General features: G+C 41.2%; 2 protein-coding genes across 7 annotated transcripts in view; one reads left to right on the plus strand and one right to left on the minus strand.

Moving 5' to 3' along the window:
- The window catches only part of LOC140482247 (activin receptor type-1-like), a 114771-nt gene extending 92087 nt beyond the window's left edge, over window positions 1-22684 (minus strand). For 3 of the 6 annotated variants that reach the window (XM_072579382.1, XM_072579384.1, XM_072579385.1), the window contains exon 1: window positions 22298-22683. In XM_072579382.1, coding sequence (XP_072435483.1) covers window positions 22298-22338 — 41 coding nt within the window. In that variant the 5' untranslated portion in view covers window positions 22339-22683. Of the gene's footprint in view, window positions 1-8778; window positions 8866-22297 lie in introns of all 6 variants that reach the window. The other 3 variants (XM_072579386.1, XM_072579383.1, XM_072579387.1) reach the window with 2 other exon arrangements.
- Window positions 21830-25145, plus strand: part of c10h7orf57 (chromosome 10 C7orf57 homolog) — a 132646-nt gene continuing 129330 nt past the window's right edge. Inside the window, exon 1 of the mRNA XM_072579392.1 lies at window positions 21830-22209. The gene's annotated coding sequence lies outside the window, so the exon portion shown is untranslated. The remainder of the gene's footprint in view (window positions 22210-25145) is intronic.

Below are 25145 nucleotides of genomic sequence, written 5' to 3' on the forward strand. Positions count from 1 at the left end.
GGAAAAAGAGCACCCCTCAAACCATCACCTCGAACAGGGAAGGTACTGGAAATCAAACCTGTGATTCGAAAAGCATTAACGCAGCATTTCAGAGATTTACTCTGAATTATACCAGTCTGAGTATCATGAGGATGGGCAGACTAGGATAGAGTCCTTTTTCAAGAATTTGGATTTCCTGGGTGTAATCCCCAAACAAGAGTCTTTCCTTAATGCCCCATTGTCAGCTCCAGCGTGGCAAGACGCCTGGTCCTGACGAACTTGCCAGTGAATTTTGAAAGGAATTTATAAACATCCTGTCAGGCCCAATGCTCAGTACGTTCAATGATTCAGAGTGATGGCCTCCTCCAGCCACCTTTGAGAGGGGCTATGTCTCGCTTATCCTTAAAAAAGGGAATGCCCCAGAGGATTGTGCTTCCTACAGGCCCATCTCACCTTTGAATGTTGATTTCAAAATCCTAAGACTTTTGCAATAAGGCTCGAAACTGTACTGCCTTCCATTGTTATGCCTGCCTGGTCCTCCTCAATAAAGGGCCGCAAATCGTCTAATAATGTCAGGAGGTTACTCATTGTGATCCAAGTACATCAACAACGATCAGTACAGGGATTAGTGACCTCTCTATACCCAGAGAAGGCATTTGATCAGGTTGTGTGACCATACCAATTTTGTATACTTTAGAGCAGTTTGGCTTGGATGAAGCCTTTATCAATTGTGGAAAAATTCTTTGTAGTGACCCTACAGTAGCAGCTCTCACCAATGGTGTGCAGGCAAGCAATTTTAATACCTTTAGGGGTAGTCGACAGGGCTGTCCCCTATAGACCTTGGTTTTTCACTTTGGTGATTGAGCCACTGGCAAAAGCCATATGTAGGGATCCCAATATAACCAACTCCAGAAGTGGGGACAAAGTCACATAAGATGCATTGTATGCAGATGATTTTCTTGCCTTTTTGTCAAGCCCATCAGTTTCAGTACCTCACCTGATACAATGCATTAATTCGTTTGGTGGGTTTTTTTCGGGTTATAAAGATCAACTTCTCAAAATCGGAGATCATGTTTACGCGTAGTCTTCTGAAAATGTCTGGTTATGAGGACGAATCTCAAATTTGCCTTTAAATGGAGACAGGGGTTTTTTTTTTTTGACTTCGGTATATTCATTACTCCTGTTTTTGATCGGCTATTTAAAACCAATTTTGCCCATTTATTCGACAGAAGCAAACAAGACCTTTGAAGGTGAAGATGCTTCTGGTTTCTTGGTTAGGTTGGATAGCCCTCATTAAAGTGAATATTCTCCCTTTGATCTTCACTAGGCAAACATTCAGAAGACTGAATAGTTGGTTCAGTTCTTTAAGTAGGGGTTACTAGCAAACCCTAATTAGAATAACTAAATTACAGCTAACCCACAGATTGGGAGGAGTGGAATTCCGAGATATTAAAATCAATTAAAGCTAGTTATCTTACTCGAGCGACTGGGCCCACAAGGACCCTCTTTCACTATGGTTAGACATCGAAACTTCTCAGGCAGGTTACCCCCTTCCTAGCTTACTGTTCATGGAGAAAATGAGGACAGTTTCAGAATATTGCCATAATCCAATAATTTATTAATACGGTTAAAGCATGGAAGGCAGTGCAAAGTGAAGGCAATATTGCAAAAACGTCATTCATTACACCCATAGTTAGTATGCCAGGTTTTCAGATGGGGATGATAGTTTAAACCCCAAGACTAGGGGAATGTCTTACTTGGTGACTTATTTGAGGGAGACACATTGATGTTTTGTGACCAGTTAGCTTGGAAGTAAGAGTTATTCTCTTTCATTTTTTTTTCAAATTAGGGACTTTTAACTGAATTCCTGTAGATCGGGGAGAAGAGGGTGTTTAATACTGAGAACACACTTTCTGTCAGTAATCTCTATCACCTGTTGGGAGAGGGCCCCTCGGATTAGACCAAGCGACTTCATAAAGGTATGGAAGAGGAAGCTGGTCTCCTCTGAGACATGGGAGGGTATCTGGGAAAAGGCAAGGATCTCTATTTGCAACAGGGCCCATGCCTTGCAATTGAAGATTTTCCACAGGGTCCACTTGGCTCCAGATAGTCTCTCTTAGTTTAAAATGGGAGTATCTCCAACATGTCCCAACTGCAAAACAAGTATGGGTGCTCTCACACATTGTCCAGAGGCTGTGGCAGGATCAGAGACATACTGGAGTGCTGTGGTAGGGGAAATGGAAGGGATCTTGGAGATGAACCCAGTATCTCTTGTTCTTCGCCCGACTAGTATACTTTTTGATGTGCACAAAAAAGCTTTTCTGTATCCTCACATTTTGTGCAAGGGTGGGTGTCTGAAAATCCCTTGCTGTTGTCAGGCTGGAATAACGTAGTAATGGAGCACGTGGGAGTGGGAGTGGGGAGGGGGGAGGGAGAGTACATATAAATTTATGCTCTCTATGGTGCTTGTTTCGCTGAGTTGTATTATTACTTGATAATTAGTTGTTAGTTTTTTTTTAATTTATGTATTTAGTGGGTTATTTTCTTTTATTCCATGCATATTTATACATGAATGTAGATCAGTGCTTTTTCTGTGTACTGTTTTGAATGGTCTTGTTTTGTGTTTGTTGTAACATTTAAAAAATCTTTCACAATAAAAAAACATTTTTAAAAATGGTACTTTACAAATATATCATCTATTAGTTTTTGTAAATTGAATAACATCATACAAAAATTGAGACATCAAAATGCTATCATCTACTCTAATTCATTTCTTTCCCTGTCTCCAAAACTCTAAATTTAAAGTTGGGAGAAAAAGGATAGGAAGAGGGAAATGTTTGAGATGAGGGGGAAAAAAAAAAGCATTTCTGGTTCAAACTTTGGCCTGGAAAAACAAAACCACCCCAGGGATCCCACTCAGTGTTTACCATCCAGTGTTCTCAGAGGGAAAATTCACAGCAACACATCAGCCTCCAATGCAGCTACTCAATCATTTGCAAGTTTACTCACAAGTAACAGCCATACAGAGAAAGCACTGGAGAAACAACAGCCCTGAAACATGGCTCCTGCATAAATTCTTACGTTAACTAAAACACAAGCTTTCTAAAGTAATTGGAGACATTTATGTTGGTCTGGAGTTCTGTCAATCAAATGGAGTTATTGCTCACCAGTCAGAGACCTTGCAGGACACCCTATCAGTTCCAAGGAGAAGGTCTGACTGTCCTTTCAAGCATTTGCTGTACTCATGGCCCTGAAGGTGAGCTCTGAGACCTCCCAGGCAATGTGAAGCTTATTACTCTTCATGTTATCAGCAGGAGCAGTGCATCTTGCAACCGTAAATCAAATGCACAGAGTTGAGGTAGGATTCCAGAGCAAAATGTGAGCAAGTGCAGGATGGAGATTGCAGGGTAGGTTGAGTCAGAGGCAGGACATAGGGATGGTTTCTCTTGGTCATCCGGCTGGCTTTGCCATGGTGACTGAGTGGCTTTCCAAGGCCATGCGAATGCTAGGTAAGCTTGGATATTTGCTTCTATCAGGCTTCATTTTTTTTATTGCTGAGGCATTTGGGCCAAATGTTGGCAAATGGGATTGGGTTAATTTAGTTGGCATGGACAAGTTGAGCCAAAAGGGTCCGTTACAGCTTTATGACACTGTGCTCATTTCTACAGAATACTTAATTCCCAAGATTCAGATTATAGTCATAGATGCAATGTGTTTTATTCATTAAAAAAAAATTGAAATGTCCCCAACACTTCCCACCCATACATCACAAAATCCATCTGATTATAAAGTTTCATGCTTGTTGCTCCAACAATGCTGCCCGGAAATCCATTCCAACACTTGATCACTGAGCTAATTAGTTTGATTTTATATTGTTATGAAGATGTAGGTATGTATTATACTGGAGACTGAATGCTGTTTTGCACAGGGCTTACAAACCTGTCATATGACTGACTAGCACACGCCGTGTACTAGAAAATTGAAAATATGTAACATTTGCCTGCGAACTAGATACCCGAGTTGACTGCTGTTTTGACAACAATTCGAATCTAACCAATTTAGATTATGCCCCAGGACAATAAAATCCAAATCAATTTTGAATTTATTGTTTTTGCCAACATTGAACCAGAAGATCTGATGTTGGGTGTATAAAAGGCAGGCAGTTTGAAAGTCAGACAGAGTAACTGCCATCGACACACTATGAAAAGGTACCTTTTCATATTTAAAAAAAAGTATTCACAGTAAAAGAAAGATGACAACAGCCAGTGTATGGTTTTGAAATTAAGTTGATGCAATTTTTTTTTAATATATATTTTTATGAAAAGAGACTTTAAATTCAAAACAGTACAAAGAAAAAAGAACAAAACTACACAGCTACAAATACATAAAAAAAAGGACCAAATACATTAATAAATATTAGTAATAATAATAATAATAATAATAATACAGCTCAGCAGGAAAATAACTCTTGACCATCAAGAGTATATAATGTATATATATTTGTAATTCTTACTGTGAGAATCATTAAACATAATTGTTATAGCTATATAGAAGTCCTTATTAGAGTGGCAGTCAAATGTGTGAGCAGATAATTGTAAAAAGAGCCGCCACATTGTATAGATATTCTCAGTTTAGGGATATGCTCATGACTAGCTTACACCAGTCCAATAAACTCAGGGCATTTTCAGACACCCAACCTAGCAGAATTTTTTTTTCAATATCCTTATTGTGCAAGAAAAAACAGTTTCTTTTAATGCACATTTAAAAGGAAGTACACTAGCCAGGCTAAGAGGAGGAGAGACCAGATCCATCTCCACTTATGTCCCAAAAATCCTTTATTACATCTACTCCAGTGCCCTGGTATGTCCAGAGCCTGTGGCAGGACCAGAGACAGAGACAGAGACAATGAGAGAGAGTGACCGTACTCGTTTTGTACTTGGGACACGAAGATATGCCCACTTTAAATTTTAACAGACAATCTGGAGCCAAGTGGACCCAGTGGAGAATCTTCAACTGCAAGGCATGGGTTCTATTGCAAATAGAGATATTTTATGCATTTTCCCAAACATCCTCCCATTGTCTCAGAGGAGATCAACACCCAGCTCTCTCTCCCAACCTTAAAAGCTGCTTGGTCTCATCCAAGAAAGTGTTCTTAGCACTAAGCACCCTCTTCTCCATTTCGGAGACATTGGAGTCAGTAAAAAAGTGTAGTTCTTTTTTGAATGAAGTCCTGGATTTGGAAAAAAAATTGAAAATATCCCTGCTAGGTAGCTTGTACTTCTGAGCTAACTGGTCAAAAGACATCATTGGGCAGTTAAGGGTGTGACTTGCCTGGGTGACTTATTTGAGGGAGACACAGAGTTTAAACCCAGAATCCATCATCCTTGAAGGAAAACCTGGCATGCCAATTTTAGGTGTGAAGAGTGATGTTTTGCCAATATAGCCTTACTCTGCCACATTTCCCTCCATGCTTTAACAGTATGGCAATATCGAAAGTGGGTCTCCACAGGCCCAGCCACACACAAAACAAAAACAAGCTTATTTGAGTGTTTTTAAATATCCAGGAGGTCCACTCACCCCAGTCTATGGGGCAGTTGTAATTTAGTTTAATAAGGGGCCACTTACAATGTCAGATGAAAGAAGTGAACCAACTATTCAGTCTCCTGAATGTTTGCCTAGTGAAGATCAAAGGGAGCGTTCACATAGGGTACAATAGATGGGGAGAATATTCATTTTAAAATGAGAGCTATCCGATCTAACCCAAGAAACAGGAAGCACCTCCCATCTTCAAAAGTCTTGTTTGATTTTGTCAATTGACAAAATTAGCTTTAAAACAGCCAGTCAAAAACAGGAATATGAATATGCCTAAGAAAATTCCCCATGACCACTTAAAAGGGTAGAGATTCACCCTCGAGACCAGGTATTTTTGGGAGACCATCCATACGCATAGCATCAGATTTTTTAAAATCGATCTTGTAACACGAAAAGGCAAAGGAATTGATACGTTGTATCAGACAAGGTACCAAAACTGCTGGCATTGATAAAAACATATGGACATCATCCACATACAAAGTAATCTTGTGTGACTTTGACCCCACTTCTGCAGCAGGGATGTTGGGGTCCCTACAAACAGCCTCCGCCAATGGCTCAAATCACCAATGTAAAAAGCAAATGGTGAGGGGACAGCCCTGTCAACTGCCCTTAAAAGATATTGAAATTGCTTGACCACACACCATTGGTGAGAACCGCAGCAAGAGGGTCAGTATAAAGAACCTTTACCCATCTGATAGAGGCTTCACCCAAGCTTAACCGCTCAAAGTAGAGAAAGGTATGACCACTCAACCTGACCAATGCTATCGCTGCATCCAGAGAGATCACTAATCCCTGTACAGATTGTTGTTAGAATGCTTGCATCATATCAAGTAACCTGCTGACATTATTGGAAGATCTGGACCCCTTCATAAAAAGCCCATCTGGTCACTTTTAATAACAAAAGGCAAAACAGTTTCAAGCCTTAAGGCAAGGGTCTAGACAGGATTTTGAAATCACATTCAAAAGGGAGATGGGGCCTACAGGAAGCACAGTCCTCTGGAGCCTTCATTTAAAAATAAGAGAAATGTTGGTCTCTCTTAAAAGGGTAGAGATTCACCCTCGAGACCAGGTATTTTCAGGAGGTGGTCATGACTGTATGAATCATTGAACATACTAAGCATCGGTCCTGACAGTTACATCGAAAACTTAGTTATAAAATTCACAGGGAAGATTAGCAGAACCAGGCACCTTTCTGCTCTGCAGCTGCTTCACAGGCTCCTGCACTGACTTTGGGGCATGAAGGAAAAAGACTCTTGTTCAAGGGTTACACCTGGGAGATCCAAATTCTTGGGAAAACAAAATTATTCCATCCTAACCTGCCCAGCCTCAACTTTCAGACTGATAATTTTGAGTAAAATCTCCAAAATGCCGTGTAAATCCTTTTAGAATCACAGGGTAGATTTCCACCACCTTTCCTAATGGAGGTGATGGTTTGAGGGGCACTTTTTCTGGGCAAGATATGCTAAGTACTGGCCCGGTTTATCACCGTGCTCAAACAACCTTGGTTTTGCAAAAGTAAGCTCCTTCTTAGCTGTCTGTGTATGTATGGAGTTCAGCATAGACTGAAGTGCTGTGATCCACTAATTTTAGCCAACGAGGGGCTATCAAAGTATGTCTTCTCTGCTGTCTTCATCTGTGTTTTGAGTAGACATTGCTGGTCAGCCTTCTGCCACTCAGAATAGAAAGTCACTAACCCCTGGCATAGACTTTAGTGGTGGTTTCCCAGAGAATGGATGGGTTACTGGCCGAGCCTGAAAGTAGTGTTTTGGAAAGCCCTGAATTCATTGCAGAAAAAACTCAAACTATCCTTAAGGATGAAGGGATCCATTCGCTAGTGTCCTGGACTTGCTATAATATCTTTACTTTTAAATCAATAAGTACATTGGAGCATGATCAGAAATGGCAATATTAACAATTGTACAGAACACCACCGGAGTCCAAGTGTGCTATGGGAGTCAAAAAGAGATTAATCCTGGTGTGGCACTTGTGCGGATTGGAGAAAAATGTAAAATCCCTGCCTGTAGGGTGGAGATGCCTCCAGATGTCCACTAACCTGGGAGTTCAACACAAATCCTCTCTGATTGCTTAAATTATAACAAAGGTTTGATGAGGCCTTTGGGCAATCTGTCTACCATGGGATCCATAAGACAATTAAAATTTCCCCCTATGATAATATGCAGGGATGCAAGACTAATCAGTTAAGACAATGCGTTTACCAGGAATTTGAGGAGTGGGCAGGGGGAAAGTAAACATTTAAAATACCACTTTCATCTTCATTTATCAAGACTTTAAGGATGACCAACCTCCTGTATGTGTCTTTAACACACTATGGGAGATTTCTCCTATCAAGTATGGTCAACCCCCAATTCCCAGATTTAAAAAGATGAGAAACAAACCCGATCAAACCCACTCTGCTGCAATTTCAAATGTTCTGTATCATCTAGGTGCATCTCCTGCAATAAAGGTGATATCCACCCTTTCCTTTTTAAGGCTGGAGAGTACCTTGTTCCTCTTGATTGAGGAGTGGCTCCCCTTAAAATGCTTCAGGTACACCATTTGAACACTATATTAGCCATAAAATTCTGTAACAACATTTAGTTCTTCCTCTCCAGAGTCTCAAATTACAAAATCACTGAGCCAGAATGAAAGAAAATCCATAGAACATAAAAACTACCCTAACTACAACTAACAAACCTGCAAACTTTCAAAAATTACATACAAGAAAAGCCAAAAAATAAAACCATGTATAAAATACCAATGGCACTGAGTACTTACACACCCTAAAACCCTATTTCCCACCCCATTGCCAATATGGCAACCAGGCTTAAACTGCCCATTAGATGGGCATCTAGCCATCACAACCACTTTCTCTTCTCCTCTGGCTAGAGCCGCACCACAAAGACAAGCAGAGAAAGAGAAAATAAAAAATGCAATGGAGTTAAAAGTACATATCCCACCAGCCCCTTGTGAATACTCTGTCCATCCCCAAGTATAATTTAAACACAGATTATTACCAAATAAAAAAAAAAGGAAACCCCAAAAAGACTTCCTTTAAAGACAGACAAACCCAAACAGCACTATTATCTGTAACTATTCAACTGTCCAATCTAAGTTAGCATGTCCATAAAGTTTCTTGCTTTCTCTGGCGAGAAAAATAAGCATATGGATCCATTAAAAAAAAAGGTAAGCCGAAGCACCGCTGGGTACCTCAAAGTACTGGGTCCTGAGCTCTCTCAATCTTTTCTTGATGCCATCATAAGATTTCATTTTCCAGATCACCGCTGCTGAGAATTTCTGAAAAGAAAAAATGATGCTCGTAAACTAAAGCCTTTGGATCTTTCTCCTGGGGGTCTGGAAGCTTCCATGATTCTTTTTTGGTCTCTAGGAATTGCAGAACTGCACCAGGATAGGCGAGAGCATTAGTCCAGACCTAACCTCCATGCCATCACCTGGTGAGCTCTTTCAATCTTCATTCTTCCCTTTTCAGCCTCCAAGCTAAGGAATTCCAGCAGCCATTTTTCAAAAGTAAAATTCCATTGGCTGCTCACCTTCCTTCTCCTCTGGCAGACCATTGGTACAAATATTTTTGCTTCTGCCCCTGTTCAAGATAGTCAACCTGATCAAATAAACTACAGTCCTGTGTTTCCAGAGCTTGGATCAAGTCCTTAGATGAGTCAACCTCAACTTCCACCATTGACTCAGCGTTCGACCTCATCCGACCTTTTCCAGAGGTCTCCCAGCTGCTGCTCATGCTTCTGAAGCATAGCAGAGATTGGGGCCAGCTTTTCATTGATCTGCTTTCCCAGTGCCTCGTGAGACTGAGAGATCTGTGACCAAGGCTTGGTGAATAATCGGATCCACTGTGCCGATGGGTTGGGCCACAGCCCAGGCCTTGAGTGAGCTCCATACATTTTTTTTGGGATTTCCTCATGTTGAGAATGAAGGCGAAAAAAATGAGATTCTACAATAGTTTCAGAGTCTTAATATGTAAAAATAACTTGACTGGGGTGGGTTACAGTTCTCTTACCGGTGTTATGGTGCACAGCCCAGTGATCCGTCTAGATCATTGCCATCTTAGATCTCCCCATCCCCCCAAAGCTGTTGTCATTTTCATAAGTGCTTGCCTTGGAACATTATATTGTTATGGAGTTGGAGGCAGTTAAGACAAACGGGGGCTTAAAGTTTGAGTAGTTGTTATTTAATGTTCACTTTTAGAGTTAAGGAATAAAGTGAATTTTTCCTTTAAATAGTGGAATTTGGGAGTTCGCAGAATATGAGACAAGGTGAGCTTTTCTGGGTGTTTGGTTTAATTAACAGAAGGGTTCACCGCCATGTCATAATATCCTTCCCAACATTTGCATTTTAAAGTCATAAGCAATCATTATATAACTGAAGCAGGAGTAGTCACTAAAAATCCAGATGCTCTAATTTAGTAATTCTCTTAATCAAGAGACAGCATTAAAAACCTCCCCTAGATACTCACATTTCACACAGGGCAAACAAGCAAGTTAGAAAATAAAATACACAGAGGTCACTTGTGCTTCTTGATCAGGATTACCAGATCTTGCAAAACACATTTGAGATAAGGCTTGTACAGTTTGAGCACTCTTGCTCTATTGTCCCTCACAGAGCATAAAACTCTCATTCAAGAAAGTTATTCATCAAATTGATCTGACCTTTTCCACATCATTTATGCAAAAGAAAAATGCCAGCTCCAGATCTATCCAGCTCCTTCATTATCTATGGAAAGGTTTTGAAAAATTTCTACCAGCTCACAAAAATAAATCCCTTTCAATAAAATCCTTTGAAAGAGTCGACTTTCAATGATTCACAAGAATTATGAGTGAACTTTCCACATCCAACTTCCAGTCTTGCACAATTAAAATGATACTTCTGAGCTGCTGGAATCATGTTCCACACTAACATTAAACTGCTTCAGTTACATTTATCATTATAATCCATGTCCTGTTTCTAATAGTAGAAGTATCTATTTTGTTGAAGATTTGTTTTTAAACGTTTTAGTAGTCAACATTAACTGCTTCAAAAAGGTCCAGATCATTTCAACTTCTACCCTGCAGTTTGAAATATTTGCTAATCTCAATGGATTTTAATCAAACATAGAACAGTACAGCACAGTGCAGACCCTTCTGCCCACTATGTTATGCAAGCATTTATCTTAAAATAAGATCAACCTAACCATACACACCCCTCAAATTTACTGTTTGTCCAGCAGTCATTTAAATGTCCCTAACATCTCTAACTCTACCACCACTGGCAGTGCATTCCACACACCCATTATTCTGTGTAAATAACCTACCTCTGACATCTCCTCTACATTTTCCTCCAATTACCTTAAAATTATGACCCCTCACGACAGCCATTTTTGCCCTGGGGACAAGTCTCTGGCTATCTACTCTATGCTGCTCATAACCTAAACACACCTTGTATCAAGTCACCTCTCTTCTCCCACTTGTGTGAAAAGCCCAAGCTCACTCAACCTCTTTTCATAAGAAAAGCCCTCCAATCCAGGCAGCATCCTGGTAAACCTACTCTGCAACCTCAAAGTATCTACATCCTTCTTATGAGTGACCAGAACTGGACACAATATTCCAAGTGTAGTCTAACCAGGGTTTAATGGAGCTGCAGCAAAACCTTGCAGTTCTGAAACTCAATCCCTCTCTTAAATGGAAGCCAAAGCACCATACACCTTCTTAACAACCCTATCAACTTAGGTGGTAACTTTGAGGGATGTAACTGGAATCCAAGATCCTGCTGTTCCTCCAAACTGCCAAGAATCCAGTCTTTAACCCTGTATTCAGCACTCAAATTTGACATTCCAAAAAACATAAATGAATCACTTTGCATTTATCCAGGTTGAACACCATCTGCCACTTCAGTCCAACTCTGCATCCTGTTAATGTCTTGTTGTAGCCTTTAACAGGCTTCAACACTATCTACAACACAACTGACCTTTGTGTCATCAGAAAACTTACTATCCCACCCTTGCACTTCTTCAAAACTACAAAAGAAGAGGCCCAAGAACAAATCCCAATGGGACACCACTGGTCACTGACTTCCAGGTAGAATACTTTCCAGCCACTACCACTCTCTGCCTTCTTTCAGCCAGCCAATTCTATCCAGCCAAAATTTCCCTGTATCCCATACTTCCTAACTTTCTGAATGAGTCTACAATGGGGAACATTACCAAATGCCTTACTGAAATCCATAGGCACCACATCCACTGTTCATGTCTCATCACACCCTCAAAGAACTCAATAAGGCTTGTGGCATGACCTGCACCTCAGAGCCATGTTGACTATCTTTAATCAAACTATGATCTCCCAAATAGTTATAAATCCTCTCTCAGAATCCTTTCCAGTATTTTGCTTACCACAGACATAAAAGAGTGACTGGTCTGCAATTCCCAGGAATTTCCCTATTCCCTTTCTTGAAACAAAAAAAAAGAGGAACAACATTCACCTCCCTCCAATCATCTGGTACTACTCCCACGGAGAGCGAGGATGCAAAGATCATCGCCAGAAGTGCAGTAATCTCATTCCTCATTTCCTGTAGTAACTTTGGATATATCTGGTCCAGCCCTGGGGACTTATTTATCTTGATGCTTCCCAGAATTTCCAGTACATCCACTTTCTTAATGTCAATCTGTTCAAGTCTATGAACCTGGTCCACAGTGTTCTTACTATCAACAAGGTCCCTCTCTCTGAATACTGAAGCAAATTTTAAAAAAACTAAGGCCTCCCTGAGCTCTTCAGACTCCAGGCACAAGTTCTTGCCAGTATCCCCAGTCTGCCCTACCCTCTCTCTGATCATTCTCTTATTCCTCACGTAGGTGTAGAATGCCTACGGTTTTCCCTAATCCTTCCTGCCAAGGCTTTTTCATACCCCCACCTAGCTCACCTCAGTCCATTTGAGTTTGAGTTCTTTTCTAGCTACCCTGTAATCCTCTAAAGCTGTGCCAGATCCTTGCTTTCTCAACCATAAGTAAACATCCTTCTTCCTCTTGACAAGAAGCTCCTCTTCTCTTATTCTTTGCCTGTCTCAGTAGGACAAAGTTATTCAACACTCTCAACAAATGCTCCTTAAACAGCCTATTGTTCATTTCCTGTAGAACGACTGTTCCCAATTTATACTCCACAGCTCCTTTCCAATAACAGTATAATTTCCCCTCCCCCAAGTAAATACCTTCCCATACTGTGTGTTCCTATTCCTGCTTGCATTTGCTGTTCTGTGGTAGAAATAGGTGGAAGACCACCTTACTTAGTAATAATACATTTTCTATATACTGGTCTTGTGCTGATAACTTATTCTTTTTCTGGTTTAGGCTGAATAACTCACTGCAAAGTATGGTTTACCAAATATAGATGCAGCACATTAAATGAAGCTTTCTACTCTTAATATTTGGTCATTCTAGAAGGATAGGCTGACAGCAGATCAGCTCACCAACAATTCAGAATATCAGACTTATGAGCAGGAATAGGCTATTTGGCCCCTCAAACCTACTCCAATAGGTAGTAAGTTCATGGGTAATCCAACTGTGACCCCAATTTCATATTTCTTCCTATTCTGATAACCTTTTGACTCCGTCAAAAATCTACCAGCTATAGAGCTTAGACAAATTCAATGACCTTGCCTCTACAACTCTGAAGAGAGTTCAAATGACTCAACCATTCAAAAGAAAAGGAATTCTCACTTCAGTCTTAAATTCCTTATTTTTAGTGAAAACAAAATACAGCAGATGCTGAAGATCAGAGGTTAAAAACAGAAAATACAGAAAAAACACTGCAGGTCTGGCAACATCCATGGAGGGTGAAACAAAGTTAACTCGAGTCCAATAAAGTCATGTTGGACTCAAAACAATAACGGTTTCTCTTTCTACAGATGCTGCCAGACAGGCAGAGTTTCTCCAGAACTCTTTCTATTCTTTACTTTTAAGCTTTTCTCCCTCGTTCTAATTGTTCCCACAACTGCAATCATTGCAGCATTCACCTAGTCAAGTCACCTTTAGAGATATTTATGTTTCAAGATCACCTCATTTTTCTAAACTCTACTGGATACAGACCTAGATTTTTCAGCTGTTCTTCAGAAGAAAGCACCACCAACATACCAAATTGAGTATCAGTTAAGTGAACCTTCTTTGATTGACTTTATTTACTGTTGTCATGTGTACCTAAGTACAATGAAAAGCTTTTTTTTTGCAAAAAACAAGGTAGATCAAAGTAAGGGATTCATTTAAGAAAGAGTTGGATAGAACACACTGACCATGTTCAAACAGCCTCTGCTTCACAAAGGAAAGTTCCTTCTTTGCTGATGTGTGGAGTTTAAAGTAGATTGGAGAGCTGTGATCTGCTGCAGCTTAGTCACTGACAGTCTACTGTAATATGCTGTCTCAGCTGCCTTCAGTCGTGCTTCAAGCAGGCGCTGCTGCTCTCCCTTCTGTCACATCTGGCTGGCAGAGTATGAGATAATTATCCCTCTAGCATAGGCCTTAACAATCGCGCAAAGAATGGATGACTATTAGCTGTACCTGAGTTGGTGGCCAAAAAAGCTTCAAATTCACTAAGTATTCTACAAACTTGCTTTTCTTGAGAATGAAGGAATCCATTCACTAGTATCATGAGCTCATTGCATCACCCTTAATACTAAACACTAAATGCACCGCTACATGATCAGAGATGGCAATTTTCCCAATCAAACAGGGTACCACTAAATGTAAAAAAGCCATGGGAGTTAGGAAATAATCAAACAATCCTTGTGACATTTATGAGGATTGCAAAAAAGAAAGTAAAATTTCTGCCCATGGGGTATAATATCTCCAAACATCTACCAACCCCAGTTCCACAGAGATCATTCAACTGCTTAGATTGTGAAGCAAGTTTTGGGGGGTGCCTTTACGCATTCTATCCAGCACAGGATCCAGATGCAATTAAAGACCCCCACCCCACCCCCAAATAATAATATGATAATATGCTGCGATGCCAAGGCCATCAGCTTAGATTAGATTCCCCTTCAGTTAGTGTATCAGTCAGAAACTTAAGAGGGTGGACCAGAGAACAGTAGTTATTCAAAATACCATATTCCTCACCATTTATAAAAGGGCCTTAAGAATAACAAACAGACCATACTCATCTTTAACAATTTACTAAATTAAATTGGAGACTCTTCCAGACAAGTATTGCCTCTCCTCTGCTCCTAGTACTAAAAGAAGAAAAAGCATAATATCGTTTTTCTATGGTATATCTAAAGAAGTTGTAGAGGGTCCTTATGGATGTGCCAAATTTCCTGAGCCATCTGAGAAAGAAGTGTTGTTGTGCCTTCTTGACTGTTGCATTTATGTGGCAAGTTGAGGACAGGTTGTCAGTTATTGTCACTCCTTGCACCTTGCTGTAGGTAGTGGTGTGTTCTCCTTTTTTTCTGAAGACAATGATCAGTTCTTTAGTTTTGCTGACATTGAGAGAGAGGTTATCAATGCACCATATTTACTTTTTGTATTATGACTCATCATTGTTTGGAACCGTTCCTACCATACTGGTATCATCAGCAAACTTGTAGATGGCGTTAGTTTGGAATTTGGCAACACAGTAGTGGATGTACAGGGAGTGCAGCAGATGGCGGAGAATGCATCCTTATGAACTGCTTCTAAAGCATTTGTATTGTGCGTTAAATATGAAGACCGAAACTGTCGTCCAAATGTGATCTTACCAACATTCTGTCTAACTGTAGCAAAACATCCTTATATTTTATTGCTCTTGCAAGAAGCTACAATACGTTTTTTGCCTTCTTAAATCATGTGATTCATGTACCAGGACACCAGAGTTCAAAAATAAATCTCTCCCTATTTAAGTAGAATGCTGCTTTTCTATTCTTCTTGTCAGAGCAGTCAAGTTCCCACTTACTCATATTAATCTTCATTGAGTCAGAGATGTACAGCATGGAAACAGACCCTTCATCTGCCGAATATTTGCCCAACTGTTTCATCGAACTGTATAATTTTGTACCTTCCCCAGCTCTGACAACTTACTTTCCTATCCACTTACTATCACCAAAATTAGCAATCAATACATTTGATTGCTTCATCAAGATTATTAATAATGGTACAAACTGTAGCACTGATCATTCACCACACCTTGCCAACCCAAAAATGAACCATTTATGTCCATTTCTTGTTGGATGGCCAATCCTCTATCCACACTAAAGGACTTATTCCCTCTCGTCCAATCATTTTGATAGTGAATATGCTGATGAGCAAGTAACCAGGTTGTAGAACAATCAGCCATTGCCAATCGAAATTTCCTCCTGTAGCTGTGCTTACTTGCAAGCAGAGTTAAATTTCCATACCAAATCAGAGCTTCAAATAAACAGAACTTGTGTCCATTTACCAGTACCACTATGATTTTTGGCAAATTTATGAAGTGAACACAAAACTATAATACACTCAACACCATGCGCTTAAAAGCATTTCATATTGCATTCTGGAAATCCAAGAGCAGCACATCCACAGGTTCCTCTTGATCCACTTTGCTCACTACTTACTCAAATAGTCTCCAATACATTAGTCAGCTGGTCAATTTCTTTTCACAAAACCATTCTGACTGTGCCTGATGGCATTGTGATTTTCTAAGTACCCAAGCTATAACGTACATAAGAAATTCCAACATTTACCCCAAGATATGTTAAGATAGCTGAATTGTAATTTCTTGCTTTCTGTCTCCCTCCTTTCTTGACTAGAGTCACAAGCACTATTTCCTAAATTTTGCTAAAAAGGCGACAAGAAGTTGAAGCTTTTGTCTTGCACTCATCAGAACTAGAACATAAGCAACAAACTGAAAAGAAAAAGACGACATTTCATACTGCATGAGAAAAGTGTGATAATTGGTTGAACATTGGGCTAAAGACACAGCAAGAACAGTTACCTATTGACCTTCATTCTGAGACCAGCCAGACAAATTCTGATTGGTCAGTTTTGTCATGGAGATGCGACAGAACTGGACCATGATGTTTTTGTTAAATTGTGCAAATGTTCAAATTATTTTTGGCTACATAAAACAGGGACCAATGTTTTTCTATATGTAGCTTCTAGCGCCTCGCAAATGCATCATACTGTGACCCAAATGATGACCTGGTTTCAGGTGTAACCATAACTTTAAACAGTTCAGAGGAGTTGAAAAATAATTTTCAATAGCAGAAACACAACTAACAGTGAATATACTTCTCAGAGGCTTGCCAACATGGGCTGGGCTGGTTGAGCACAAACAGCATGCTACCTATCCACTGTGTATGGGCTAGTGACAGGTTATTTGATACAATCCACCAGCTGTTCGGACATACAGCCTACATAGGCGAAAGTGGGTACTTGCAGATGATGGAGATTAGAGTCAAGATTAGAACGGTGCTGGAAAAACACAGCAGGTCAGGCAGCATCCGAGGAGCGGGAAAAAAAAAACGATGTTTTGGGCAAAAGCCCTTCATCAGGAACAAGAGGCTCATTTCTGATGAAGGGCTTTTCCCCGAAACGTCGATTTTGCTGCTCCTTGGATGCTGCCTGACCTGCTGTGCTTTTCCAGCACTACTTGAGCATACGACTGACATACCTGACATTACACAAATTCAAATCACATCAAAGTTAAAAATCACACAACACCAGGTTATAATCCAACAGGTTTAATTGGAAGCACTAGCTTTCGGAGCGCCGCTCTTTCATCAGATGGTTGTCCCACATCACTCATTTATGTCAGGCAACATCTTTTTGGCTTGCTGGCAACATCCTTCTCCATTAGTGTATTTACTGAGATATATAGCCTCACCTGTTGTTCAAAGTTTTGAGACACCTTTCCCTTCCAAAGTGGTTAGAGGTAAACATTACTCTTGACAGTAGGATCATAGCAGCTGAAGGCTATGTTAGAAAAATGGGATGTACAGAACAGTAGAAACAGACAGCCAAAAGATGCAAGTTAAGACTCGAAGAGGTTAGGTGAGATAGTGAAGGAAGTTGATAAATAGATTTTTAAAATTCAAATTGAAGACAGAAAGCCAGTGTAGATGAACAATAACTGATGATAGCAATGTCAAATATGGTGCAGGCAGTATGAGTTTTGAATAAGTTAATGTTTATGGAGAATGGAGGGTGGGAAGAATGACTTTGAAAATAAATTGAACTGGAATACAGAAAACATAGTTGAAGACTTCAATGGCAGTGGTTCCAATACAATAAATATGGGAAACCATTGTGGAAGCGCAAGTAAACTACTTTAGTGACAGACAAGTGATGTTTTACTCTACATAAAATAGGATGCTGTGATTTTGTATAAATTGAATCCAAGTGCTTGGATCAGCAACAAAGAAGAGTTTATTGTAGGAGCCAAAACTGATTCAGTTTTCCTGGTGTTAGTTGAAAAGCACTCTTAATTCAACCTAATATTAGTCAATGGTCTGACAGCACACAGTGTTCATCCTGAAATCAAGGAAACTGGTGAAGACTTGTCAACATATTTGATTGCCTGACTGTGGAATAACTGAGTAATTAATAGTGATGGGTTAATTGAAGGGAGGCATTCACCTGGGGGATAACAGAAGAGAAAATAGCTCAGGGATGGGCAGGACTGGCAGCTGAATATTCCAGGATACAAATGCTACAGGAAGGATAGAAAGGGAGACAAAAGATTAGATTACTTATAGTGTGGAAACAGGCCCTTCGGCCCAACAAGTCCACACTGACCCGCCGAAGCGCAACCCGGACCCATTCCCCTACATTTACCCCTTCACCTAACACTACGGGCAATTTAGCATGGCCAATTCACCTAACCTGCACATTTTTTGGACTGTGGGAGGAAACTGGAGGAAACCCACGCAGACACGGGGAGAATGAGCAAACTCCACACAGTCAGTCGCCTGAGGTGGGAATTGAACCGAGGTCTCTAGCGCTGTGAGGCAACAGTGCTAACCACCGTGCCGCCCACGAGGAGGGGAATTTGCATTTTTGATAAGGGATAGCATTATAGCTATGCTAAGGGAGGCTATTCCCAGAAATACATCCAGGGAGGTTATTTGGGTGGAACTAAGAAATAAGAAAGGGATGATCACCTTATTGGGATTGTATTATAGACCCCCTCCCAATAGTCAGAGGGAAAGTGAGAAACAAACTTGTAAGGAGATCTCAGCTATCTGTAAAAATAATAGGGTAGTTATGGTAGGGGATTTTAACTTTCCAAACAAACAAACAAACTGGGACTGCCATAGTGTTAAAGATTTAGATGGAGTGGAATTTCTTAAGTGCGTACAAGACAATCTTCTGATTCAATATGTGGATGTACCTACTAGAGAAGGTGCAAAACTTGACCTACTCTTGGGAAATAAGGCAGGGTAGGTGACTGAGGTGTCAGTGGGGGAGCACTTTGGGGCCAGTGACCATAATTCTATTCGTTTTAAAATCGTGATGGAAAAGGATAGACCAGATCCAAAAGTTGAAGTTCTAAACTGGAGAAAGGCCAATTTAGAGGGTATTGGGCAAGAACTTTCAAAAGCTGATTGGAGGCAGATGTTCGCAGGTAAAGGGACGGCTGGAAAATGGGAAGCCTTCAGAAATGAGATAACAAGAATCCAGAGAAAGTATATTCCTGTCAGGGTGAAAGGGAAGGCTGGTAGGTATAGGGAATGCTGGATGACGACAGAAATGGAGGGTTTGGTTAAGAAAAAGAAGGAAACATGTGTCAGATACAGACAGGATATATCGAGTGAATCCTTAGAAGAGTATAAAGAAAGTAGGAGTATACTTAAGAGGGAAATCAGGAGGGCAAAATGGGGACATGAGACAGCTTTGGCAAATAGAATTAAGGAGAATCCAAAGGGATTTTACAAATATATTAAGGACAAAAGGGTAACTAGGGAGAGAATAGGGCCCCTCAAAGATCAGCAATGCAGCCTTTGTGTGGAGCTGCAGAAAATGGGGGAGACACTAAATGAATATTTTGCATCAGTATTTATTGTGGAAAAGGGTATGGAACATACAGACTGTAGGGAAATAGATGGTGACATCTTGCAAAAATGTCCAGATTACAGAGGAGGAAGTGCTGGATGTCTTGAAACGTTTAAAGGTGGATAAATCCCCAGGACCTGATCAGGTGTACCCTAGAGCTCTGTGGGAAGCTAGAGAAGTGATTGCTGGGCGTCTTGCTGAGATATTTGTATCATTGATAGTCACAGGTGAGGTGCCGGAAGACTGGACATTGGCAAGTGTGGTGTCACTGTTTAAGAAGGGCGGTAAAGACAAGCCAGGGAACTATAGACCGGTGGGCCTGACCTCGGTGGTGTGCAAGTTGTTGGAGGGAATCCTGAGGGACAGAATGTACATATATTTGGAAAGGCAAGGATTGATTTGGGAGAGTCAAAATGGCTTTGTGCGTGGGAAATCATGTCTCACAAACTTGATTGAGTTTTTTGAAGTAACAAAGATGATTGATGAGGGCAGAGCAGTATATGTGATCTATATGGACTTCAGTAAGGCGTTCGACAAGGTTCCCCATTGGAGTCTGATTAGCAAGGTTAGATCTCATGGAATACAGGGAGAACTAGCCAATTGGATACAGAACTGGCTCAAAGGTAGAAGACAGAGGGTGGTGGTGGAGGGTTGTTTTTCAGACTGGAGGCCTGTGACCAGTGGAGTGCCACAAGAATTGGTGCTGGGCCCTCTACTTTTTGTCATTTACATAAATGATTTGGATGCAAGCATAAGAGGTACAGTTAGTAAGTTTGCAGATGACAAATTGGAGGTGTAGTGGACAGCAAAGAGGGTTACCTCAGGTTACAACAGGATCTGGACCAGATGGGCCAATGGGCTGAGAAGTGGCAGATGGAGTTGAATTCAGATAAATGTGAGGTGCTGCATTTTTGAAAGCAAACCTTAGCAGGATTTATACACTTAATACTCTTAATAGTAAGGTCCTCGGGAATGTTGCTGAACAAAGAGACCTTGGAGTGCAGGTTCATAGCTCCTTGAAAGTGGAGTCGCAGGTAGATAGGATAGTGAAGGAGGTGTTTGGTATGTTTTCCTTTATTGGTATTGAGTACAGGAGTTGGGAGGTCATGTTGTGGCTGTACAGGTCATTGGTTAGGCCACTGTTGGAATATTGCATGCAATTCTGGTCTCCTTCCTATCGGAAAGATGTTGTGAAACTTGAAAGGGTTCAGAAACATTTACAAGGATGTTGCCAGGGTTGGAGGATCTGAGCTACAGGGAGAGGTTGAACAGGCTGGGACTGTTTTCCCTGGAGCGTTGGAGGCTGAGGGGTGACATTATAGAGGTTTACAAAATTATGAGGAGCATGGATAGGATAAATAGGCAAAGTCTTTTCCCAGGGGTCAGGGAGTCCAGAACTCAAGGGCATAGGTTTAGGGTGAGAGGGGAAACATATAAAAGAGACCTAAGGGGTAACTTTCTCACGCAGAGGGTGGTACGTGTATGGAATGAGCTGCCAGAGGATGTGGTGGAGGCTGGTACAATTGCAACATTTAAGAGGCATTTGGATGGGTATAGGAATAGGAAGGGTTTGGAGGGATATGGGTCAGGCGCTGGCAGGTGGGACTAGATTGGGTTGGGATATCTGGTTGGCATGGACGGGTTGGACCAAAGGGTCTGTTTCCATGCTGTACATCTCTATGACTCTAAATAAGATGTCATAGTATTATTGAAAGGCAAGGTAACAGAGGAAGAGGAGTGGATAGACAAGACAGCAGAGCAAAAGTTGAAAGCAAGATAGTTAAACAGATCAAAAAGCGCAACTTAGACTACAGAGGCCATTGCAGAGAGCCAAACATAATTGTCGATGTCGAAATGAAAGAAGTTATTCCAATAGCTGATGGAATGATTTGAGGTAGAATCCTTCGGACAATAAGTAACAATATAGGATGTCTTTTCCAGAGCTGAATTTGGTGCGTGGTTCAGTGGGAAAGACCCAGGGAAGCAGTGTGGAGGGAAACCAGTAATACACAAGCGAGTCTAGCCTGAAATCAACATAGTAATGAAGTGAAATTCAGTCCAAAACCTAGGAGAACGTAGCCCAAGGAGGCCTGGTTAATGGGACTTAAATGAAACCAGAACAAGTATAGTCTTTGAGGAGAGCAATCGCATTCCCTCTTCCGATAAGAATTTTAAACAAAACCTTATTATCTATTCCTCTCCCTATTATCAGTTTGATTGAAAATTTCAATCTAACGATAGTCGATGTTCTATGATACAGTTTAGTCTGAACTAAAAATTGAAGAAAGCGCGTTAACCAATCATCGAAAGCCGAGGGTCGTATAGTCTCCAGCCCTCACGGGCCGCAGGGAATATAATCCAATACCAGACCGCCATTTAAACTGGAGAGTGAGAGAAAAAAAATCTTTCCAGGGAAGAGTCGCCGGAGTTGTACGTTCCCCAGGATTCTGGGCTGGCTCCTACGGTTACCCTGTTCACAGATTTCAAACTTGGCATTGTAACCTGGTAACAGCTGAGACCAGGTTTGCCTGAGGCTGCTACAAAGAAGCCGTGCAGCTGAACCAGATGGAAGAAAAGCCGAACAATAAATTGGCCGAGTTTTGCTAAGATCTCGGCGACAATGAGTCTTGAATCAATGATATTTGGGGGTGAGTATCAGCACACTTTTACACAAACAAATGTCAACCAGCTCGGAGCAGCTACTCTTACATCAAGTTGGGAATAGTTCTAATTTACCTCTTGCGAAGTTCAAATTCCTGTTTAAAAGAAATCGACATCAATGCAACTCCTCAGCCGGGTTCTGCCTGGACTGGAAAGAACGTTCAGTCATAGAGCCGGAGTGTGGAGACGAACAGCAAAGCTCCTTGAAACTATACGGATTTGCTTTTTATCAGCCAAATTCAACAGATATTGCTTTTCCGGAACTCCCAAGTTTGTGATTTTTGTTGCGACCTGTGCTCGCCTTCGAGGGAAGAAGTTGAAAAGCTGACGATACAGACTATACGATGGGTATTGGTTCTTGTTTGTCTCCTCCTCCACCCCATGGGGCGACCAGCTCTTGATCAGTCTCGGGCCGTAATTAACAAGCCCATTACCACATCATTTCCTCTCTGTCCAGTTTCCTCAGGCAGACACCCGGGGGCGGGGGGGGAAGAAAGAGGTGTATGGAAGTGGCAATATGTATTTGAGGCGTAGGGGCGGAGATCAGACCCCGTCTGTTGAGATTTCACTGCGCCTTCATTTGCAATTGGAAAACCAATTGCACCAATTCAATGTTAAATAACCCCCATGATAAAGTTCATCACAAACTAGTTTTGCAAATAGAGTCATTGGAGTTGCATAGCATGCAAACACACACTCCGGTCCAACTCGTTCATGTCAACCAGCTATCTTAAATTAATCTAGTCCCATTTGCCAGCTAGGCCCATATCCCTCTAAACCCTTCCTATTCATATATCCATGCAGAGTTCCACACTTCCTCTGGCAGCTCATTACATACATGCACCAACCTTTGCTTGAAAAAGCTGTCCGTTAGGTCCCTTTTAAATCATTTCCCCTATCAGGCTAAATCTGGGGACTCCCCGACCCCAGGGAAAAGATCTTGTTTATTTACCCTATCCATGCCCCTCATAATTTTATAAACCTCTATAAGGTCACCCCTTAGCCTCTGGTGCTCCAGGGAAAATCTTATGTAACCATCACACCTATTGACTGAAATTGTTTCCAAATCAAACAGAACATTTGCTATTCAGATTTAAATCAAATTGTAAAGCTAGCATACCAAACGAGAATGCTTATTGTGATCTTCCAGCCTCCTGCTTGTCTACGCTGGATTCCAGCATCTGCAGTTTTATTGTCTCTGATAGGTATTCTTGTTTTTGTCTTTTATATACAGCATTAGCTGATCTCACCTTGATTTGCAGGGTATAAACAATAGAAGTGTTCTAACTTGAGATGTTGATGTTAAAATGCATTGATGTATGATGGCGGATTGAGCCAAGTCTGTTTTTATTAAAGAGTACTGGGGATTTTTTTTTTTACAGAACATCATTCCATTATTCTTTACATATTTTGTAAATCAGTGACCTTGGTTATCTATTGAGGAATTAAAACTTTGTCCCTAACATTCATAGAACATAGAACAATTCAGCACAGAACAGGCCCTTCGGCCCACGATGTTGTGCCGAACATTTGTCCTAGCTTAAGCACCCATCCATGTACCTATCCAATTGCCGCTTAAAGGTCGCCAATGATTCTGACTCTGCACTCCCACAGGCAGCGCATTCCATGCCCCCACCACTCTCTGGTGGAAGAACCCACCCCTGACATCCCCCCTATACCTTCCACTCTTCACCTTAAATTTATGTCCCCTTGTAACACTCTACTGTACCCAGGGAAAAATTTTCTGACTGTCTACTCTATCTATTCCTCTGATCATCTTATAAACTTCTATCAAGTCACCCCTCATCCTTCGCCGTTCCAATGAAAAAAGGCCTAGCACTCTCAACCTATCCTCGTACGACCTATTCTCCATTCCAGGCAACATCCTGGTAAATCTTCTCTGCACCCTCTCCAAAGCTTCCACATCTTTCTTAAAGTGAGGCGACCAGAACTGCACACAGTACTCCAAATGTGGCCTAACCAAGGTCCTGTACAGCTGCAACATCACTTCACGACTCTTGAATTCAATCCCTCTGCTAATGAACGCTAATATACCATAGGCCTTCTTACAAGCTCTATCCACCTGAGTGGCAACTTTCAAAGATCTATGAACATAGACCCCAAGATCCCTCTGCTCCTCCACCTTTCTAAGAACCCTACCATTAACCCTGTATTCTGCATTCTTATTTGTCCTTCCAAAGTGGACAACCTCACACTTGACAGGGTTGAACTCCATCTGCCACTCCTCAGCCCAGCTCTGCATCATATCTAATTCTCTTTGCAGCTGACAACAGCCCTCCTCACTATCCACAACTCCACCAATCTTCGTATCATCTGCAAATTTACTGACCCACCCTTCGACTCCCTCTTCCAAGTCATTAGTAAAAATTACAAACAGCAGAGGACCCAGATCCCTGGGGAACTCCACTTGTAACTGGGCTCCAGGCTGAATATTTACCATCTACCACCACTCTCTGACTTCGACTGGTTCGCCAGTTTTCTATCCAATTGGCCAAATTTCCCTCTATCCCATGCCTCCTGACTTTCCGCATAAGCCTACCATGGGGAACCTTATCAAATGTCTTACTAAAATCCATGTACACTACATCCACTGCTCTATCCTCATCCACATGCTTCCTCAAAGAATTCAATAAGACTTGTAAGGCAAGACCTACCCTTCACAAATCCGCACTGGCTGTCCCTAATCAAGCAGTGGCTTTCCAGATACTCATAAATCCTATCCCTCTGTACCCTTTCCATTACTTTGCCTACCACCGAAGTAAGACTAACTGGCCTGTAATTCCCGGGGTTATCCCTATTCCCTTTTTTGAACAGGGGCACAACATTCGCCACTCTCCAGTCCCCCATTGACAGGGAAGACGAAAAGATCATTGCCAACGGCTGTGCAATTTCCTCTCTTGCT

The sequence above is a fragment of the Chiloscyllium punctatum genome, chromosome 10, assembly GCF_047496795.1.
Source record: "Chiloscyllium punctatum isolate Juve2018m chromosome 10, sChiPun1.3, whole genome shotgun sequence".
Lineage (NCBI taxonomy): Eukaryota > Metazoa > Chordata > Chondrichthyes > Orectolobiformes > Hemiscylliidae > Chiloscyllium > Chiloscyllium punctatum.